We start from the raw sequence: 7,700 nt of genomic DNA on the forward strand, positions 1-7,700 counted from the left end.
GTGGTAAGAAGCTTGTTTCCCACCTGTATGGTTCTGTGTTCAGTCCCACTTGGGCAAGTGTTTTCTACTATAGCCTTGGGCCAACTAAAGCCTGGTGAGTGGATTTGGTAGACGGAAACTGAAAGAAGCTCGTCATATATGTATATATGTGTGTCTGTGCTTGTCCCCCTACACACACACACACACACACACACACACACACACACACACACACTGCTTGACACCACTTGGTGTGTTTATGTCCCCGTAACTTAGCAGTTCAGCAAAAGTGAACGATAGAATAAGTACCAGGCTTAAAAAAAAAAGGTACTGGGGTCGATACATTCGATTATAAATTCTTTAAGGAAGTGCCCCAACATGGCCGCAGTCTAATGACTGAAACAAGTAAAAGACAAGGAATATATATATATATATATATATACATATATACACTTTTCATTTTATTTATTTTTTTTTACCATCTTGGTTACTAAACTTAATTTTTTTTATTTTTGTTCTGTTCTTGCTTGAAGTTAGTTTTCTTAAAACAACATTTTTCACATCTGATTTTGTGCATTATTTTCTAAAATTGAATGCACCATTGAAAAATAGAGGTTGCAGGCATTGCTATTCATTGCCCCAATTTTCTTCAATGCCCCACTAAACTTTTCCTATGTTGTGTGTATGTAGGGGCGGGGGCGTTACTGCCCATTTTGGAGACCATTGCTCTAACCTCTTTTCACCGAGAACAAAGCCACCTCCCTCAATACCATTTCCCACTCAGTTGAAAGGGGTCTGGTTACTTGCTAACCTCACTGCTACTGGTTCTGCACATAAAGAACTCTGTAAAGGGGCTGGCATTATGAAGAGCATCCAGCTGTAGAAACCTTGCCAAAACATACAGAGCTTGGCACAGCCTTCCAACTCGCCAGCTCCTGTCAAACATGAACAAAGGACATTAGATGATGATGATGATGATGACAATGAAATTCCACCAAAGTACTTGTAATCTAAACCTTGAAAAACCACCCAAGTATAATATGGCCATTGGTTACCTATTCTTGACCTTTCTTCTTCCACAGGTACATCATGACCAGTGACCACACGAAAGAAAGCACAGAGCTGTTCTTTGAGAAACACAACTATTTTGGTCTGAAGAAGGAGAATGTTGTGATCTTTCAGCAGTTCTTGCTTCCATGTATGACATTTGATGGCAAAATAATCAACAATGCTAAAAACAGTTTAGCAATGGCACCAGGTAACATGCTTGCATCTCTCTCTCTCTCTCTCTCTCTCTCTCTCTAGCCCTGGCAACATATATCTTTCTGTATACATATACCCATTATACCCCTCTCTCCATCTCTCTCTTTCTGCTTACACCTCTCCCTTTCATTTAACCTCTCTCTCTGTAGATACCAGATACTATACACCTCTCTCTCTCTCTCTCTCTCTCTCTCCATCCCTCCCCCCTCTCAGGACTTCCTTTCATGATTAACCTAGGTTTTTCTGACAAGGTCCAATCAGACTAAAACATCTAAATTTATCTCCAAACTCACTTTCAATTGTCTTCTATATTCAATTTTAATTTAGATTTTCGATAAGAATTAATCATATACCTATGTATATATATATACAACAACCCTGTGTGTTTGTGTGTGTATAAACTTCATATTAATGTACTCTTCAGTCTCTGACCGAATTTGGGACTTGCTCTTGAGAAGTTCCAATTGTTAAATCTTACCTGTATTCACCTGATGAAAATTGTTTTTTTGCATGATGTAATACTTCTGTTCTTCAATGAAAAATATGCCTGAAACAGCTGTAGTGAACCACAATCCATCTATTGTTTTATATATATATATATATATATATATATATGCACACACACATGTTTTTGTTTTACTTCCTCTTCCAGATGGTAATGGTGGACTGTACAAGGCCCTCAGAGAACATGAGATATTGCAAGACATGAAATCCAGGGACATACAATATATACATGCATACTGTGTGGACAATATATTAGTGAAGATGGCTGACCCTATATTTATAGCTTATTGTGTTGACAAAAAGGCTGATTGTGGAGCCAAGGTAATCCATATTTTCTCTTTTCTATTCATTGAGTAGAATCACTCATCATTTTATTTACTGTTCAGTTCTTCCTGCTATAATTGGAAAAAAACTTTATATGTGTGAGGTACCTATCATCTCATCCAACATCAGTAAGTACCAGTGATATGTTCAGGTGCATAGATGCAAGCATGGCTGTGGTAGACATAGGCAGAGTTTTGTGATTATGAAGTTTGTTTTGCAGCTATGTAATTCCAGGTTCAGTCTTGCATATCTCTCTCTGTAGATACCAGGTAATGTACACCTCTCTCTCTTTCTCTGTAATGTACAACTGCCCCTCTACTCACTCTCTCTCTCTCTCTCTCTCGTAAGATACTCGACTAGTCACTTTGGTCTAGTGTCTTCTACTATAGCCTCTGGCTGCCAATGCCATGCAAATGGAATTGGTAACTGAGAAGTATTTTGTGAGTGTGTTTGACTGAATGTCATTTTTACATGTGATTCATTAACAATACCTGAGTGAAATGGTGCTTTTGTTTCAATGGACACACAAGTGCCATTTCACTCAGGTATTGTTAACGAATCTCCAGTAAGCAAAAATCCCATAGTTTCACTTTCAACATGTGAAGACCTGGGAAATGAAAATACCTTACTTGAGAAACACATAACGGTTGGTAACAGGAAAAGCATCCAGCCATAGAAAATCTCAACAAATTTTGTTTAACCTTTTAGTATTCAGATTATTCTGTTAAATGTACTCCTTATTTATTCGCATTGTTTAGGATTAATCATGCATTATCAAATACCTTTGAGATTTTGATGACTTTATTTTCAGAATGATATTGTAGGGTAGGTATGAGAGGCCAGATCTGACCAGTTTGAACATAAAACTGGGAGAATATTTGGACCTGATATGGCCAGTTTAAACACTAAATGGTTAACCCATGCTAGTATGGGAAAATGGATATAAAAACAAACTTATATTGGAAATAAGCCATTTTTATGAAGAGTGAAATTTGAATGTTGTGAAAAGCAACTAAAAAAGGCTGGCGTCAGGAAAGGGATGTAGCCATTAAAGGTTGTCAAAATGTTTTGTTCAACCCATACCAGCATGTAAAAGCAAAGATAAAAACGATGCTGATAGCTTGTTTATTAAGTCCACATGGAAAGACTGATTAACTAGTGAATCCTGTAGCACCAAGATACTGATGTCAAATATACTGCGGCAACACCATCCCCACCCCCACCACTATTCATAACTAAAACATTCTCTAAGATTACAAGTACTTGACCTCAGTCTCCGATGACCTTCCTTTCATAGCCACTACGCATCTGTAACATTACCAAAGTTTCTTAAAATAAAAAAAAAGTTTCTCTCAAACATTTTGTCCAAACAACTTCAAATGTTGAATGTTGGTTCTTTAAACAAACACAACCATGTGCAGATCTGGTGTAAATAAACTGCATATTCCTGCGCGGCTGTTGCAAATGATGCATTAATGTTAGTGCATGACCTTGCGACATCCTGTAAAACACACACACACATGCACTCACTCACATTTTTTCCTTCCCCCCTCTTTCTCTGATTTCTGCAAACATCACACACAAATAAATCTCTGTATACACAAACCAGTTACACCTATACATATGTACACATTAATTCATACATGTATATATCTACACACACACACACACACACACACACACACACACACACACACACACACACACACACACACACACACACACACACACACACACACACACACACACACACACGATCTTCCTCTCTTATTTCCTTCTCTGAGACAACACGTGTATATATATACACACACACATACACACACACATACACACACACACACACACACACACACACACACACACACACCTCATGCATACACATACCTATACACATCATCTCATGCACAGAAACCTCCCCTCACCTCTGTTATTCACAAATGCCATATACACATTTACATATGCATACACAAATCATATACACCCTCTTCCTCTTAATTTTCTTCTTTGATATACACAAACTTATCCCTAATTCATTTTCACCATCAAATGTCAAGAATGTAATGAAGATTACATAGGTCAAACAAAGCTCACTCTAAGAAATAGACAGACCATTCACCAACACCAAATATGAGACCCCAGTACTAGACAGATTCCAGTGAGTGGACACACAGACCTATGTGCAAAAAATAAGTCCCCCAAATTCCAGGTCTTCCCACTGTACCTATGTTCAGTGTTTATCCATGCTTCATCTGTGGTATTCAAAGAGAATAGAAAAGTACAAATGCAGACTTAACAAACTTTAACAAAGTACATACGCAAATAACTATTCACACACAAAACTCATTCTGCCACTTAACATGAGGAACCGACACAGCTAACAACCTAAACTTTAGCCACTTGACTACAGGCAAATGACTCTTGTCTACTCTCCCAGCAGACAAATTAAATTTGGAGTGCTTTGATTGTAACTAAACATGTTCACTCAACCATGTTGGCCTTCATTTTAGGTGCAAAGCATACTGCCATGTGACACACATAGATGTAGCGGGAAACCTACAGAAGGTTCTAAACTTAATCACATGTTCATTTTCTACAAACACTTGACAGAAAACATTCAGAGCATTGATTGTTTAGAACTACCACTAGACTTGTTCAGTCAACCATGTCAGCCTTAACTTCGGACGTTAACATCGTCATGTGATACTAACACACGACTGTAGCAGAGAACCCACAAAAATTTTTTGAACCAGTCCTGTGACTATCCTCTACCAATCAAATCCTATTCAAAACATATACTAATTTGAGTCATGAACTCCCTATAAAAAAACAACTGCAACAGAAACAACGTCTTTCTATTTCAAAATTTTGAAAATTAGTGTAACCTGTGAAACCAGTTGAATCTTTAAATATAATAAAAATATTTTAACTATTCTCAGTGCATTTTCAACTTCTATTTTTCCTATACACATATACATATTTGTTTGTTGGCACTCCGTTGCTTACGATGTCGAGGGTTCCAGTTGATCCGATCAACGGAACAGCCTGCTCATGAAATTAACGTGCAAGTGGCTGAGCACTCCACGGATACGTGTACCCTTAACGTAGTTCTCAGATATTCAGCGTGACACAGTGTGACAAGGCTGACCCTTTGGTGAAAGAGTACAGCAGGGTTCGCCACCATCCCCTGCCAGAGCCTTGTGGAGCCTTAGGTGTTTTCGCTCAATAAACACTCATAACGCCCGGTCTGGGAATCGAAACCGCGATCCTATGACCGCGAGTCCGCTGCCCTAACCACTAGGCCATTGCGCCTCCACATATATACACATATATACATACACATGCACACACAGAGGCTTCTTTCAGTTTCTGTCTACCAAATCCACTCACAAGGCTTTGGTTGTCTCAGGTTGACACTGGCCCACAGTGCCAAACTGGGATTGAACCTGTAGACCACACGGTTGGGAAGCAAGCCTCATTTAATTATTCATCCATATGCATACTTATACACACTTCTATCTCTCTCTCTCTCTCTCTCTCTCTCTCTTTAACATACAGAAACACCACACACAGACATATACATAATGATCACTAATCACCTCCCCCCAAACACACACACATTTGCTACTCTGTGACAGCCCCCACCCCTAAATGATAAATATAAAATAAAGAGATAAACTGTGCAAACATTTCTCCATAAAATATTGACTCTTGACCTCCAAATAAGCGGAGGGACATAGAAAGAAGGCGTAGAGATAAAGGAGAAAAAATTTCTTCTTTTGTGTTAAATGTTTGCTTGAAACAATCTGTTTATCTTATTTTAAAGGTCGTGAAGAAGGCTTTTCCTACCGAACCAGTGGGTGTTGTCTGTAAAGTTGATGGAAGATTCCAAGTTGTGGAATATAGTGAAATAACGACATCAACAGCAGAGAAACAGGACAATAACGGACAACTGCTCTTCAATGCTGGAAATATTTGTAATCATTTCTTTACTTTAAGTTTTCTGGATGCTGTTTGTAAGTAAGTTAACTTCTAACTCCTTGATATATAATGAATGTCATACTTGAATATAACTTCTTTGGAAAGAGTTGTAACCAATTTTATTTTAACCAATGGGATTAACAGAGAATCTTGCCTCTCACATTATATAAACATTTCTTATGGCACCAACAGACAAAATGGAAAAGGCGTTGCACCGGAGAAGGACGAGGGAAATGCACTGGAACAGCCACTCTGACTCACAGGACTCGCACTTGCAGACAGCAATCCCTGTCCCGTTAGCGGTGAGCAGGGATGATTATGCTTTCACATACTTACCAACAACCCTTGAGCCTCTCCTATATTTAACTCCATCGTTTTCCTCAATCAGCTCTACTCTGCCTGCCTGTCCACACAGTCCAAACCACTGTGTCACCCCCACTTATTCCCACCATCCCCAATGTCCTTCGAGGGCGTGTCTCAACACATCTTTGCCACTATCTCTCATACCATTGCTCCCTTTATCTTACTGACTCACCCACTCATATTATCTTGCACTCTAATCCACCCTCCTTTCTTCTTCAACTGGGGTATTCATGTATGTACTTTACATCGAGATTCCTATCCTGGTCCCTCTGTACCTCTGATCTCTCTTCAACTGGCACAAATTCCTAACACCCCTCCCCTGCTACTACTCCCTCCTCTCAGCTGAGTGGGGTTTCGTCTCGCAGGTGACTTGGTGACCCTGTCAGTGTTCGTACCATGTAAAAAGCACCAGCTACATTTTGCAAAGTGGCAGGCGTTAGGAAAGCATCCAGCCATAGTCTCTATGTCAAAGCAAACAATGGAGCCTGGTGTGGGCCTTCCACCACCGCCCCTTGCCCCACCCTTACCAGCTCCTGTGGAACTGTCCAACCCAGCATGGAAGAAGAATGTTAGATGATGATATATATAGATATATATATCTATATATAGATATATATACACACACACACACACACACACACACACACACACACACACACACACACACACACACACACACACTTATAGGAAGTGTAGATTAGTGGAGCTCGATTTTTTTTTTTCTTTTTTTTTTTTCCCCTTTTTTTTATAGAGAAGCTGTCAGATATTCACATATATCTCTCTCTCTCTCCCCCCATCTCTTCTCTCCCTTCTCTCTCTTCTCTCACTCTCTCTCACACTCTCAGCCTTAGACTTTGCTCTGCTGTCTGAACCCTACTCTTCTTCTAGACCCTGGTGAGACCTAACATTTGTTTCAAGCTCAAAAGTTAATCTTCATGAGGTGGCAGTGATGGGATTATGTCCAGTGTTTTTGTGTTTCTGTTGTTGAAGGAAACTGGATTTGTATGATAGACAGGGGAAGATAAGTCTCCCTTCATAGTCCTTGAAGCTGAGGTGTCAGGTATCAAGTTTGCTGATAATGTTTGGGTTTGGGCAGAAGTCAAGGGCAGTATCACCAGGAGTGGGTAATGTTGGAGGTGGCAGTAAGTAGATTGTTGATGTATAGGAATATATACAGGTGTGTATATATTTTGTTTGTGTATATGATGGATTTAATGTAGTTAGCCTACAGTTTATATTACCTATGGAGGCGCAATGGCCCAGTGGTTAGGGCAGCGGACTCGCGGTCA

The 7,700-nt window shown here is 39.5% G+C and overlaps 1 protein-coding gene across 1 annotated transcript in view; it reads left to right on the forward strand.

Annotated features, from left to right (window-relative positions):
* Positions 1-6,106, forward strand: part of LOC106878995 (UDP-N-acetylhexosamine pyrophosphorylase) — a 24,258-nt gene extending 18,152 nt beyond the window's left edge. The window contains exons 4-6 of the mRNA XM_014928381.2: positions 1,062-1,237; positions 1,895-2,067; positions 5,894-6,106. Coding sequence (XP_014783867.1) covers positions 1,062-1,237; positions 1,895-2,067; positions 5,894-6,091 — 547 coding nt within the window. The 3' untranslated portion in view covers positions 6,092-6,106. The remainder of the gene's footprint in view (positions 1-1,061; positions 1,238-1,894; positions 2,068-5,893) is intronic.
* Positions 6,107-7,700: the final 1,594 nt, after the last annotated feature.

Source organism: Octopus bimaculoides, chromosome 15 (genome assembly GCF_001194135.2).
Source record: "Octopus bimaculoides isolate UCB-OBI-ISO-001 chromosome 15, ASM119413v2, whole genome shotgun sequence".
NCBI classification, from domain to species: domain Eukaryota; kingdom Metazoa; phylum Mollusca; class Cephalopoda; order Octopoda; family Octopodidae; genus Octopus; species Octopus bimaculoides.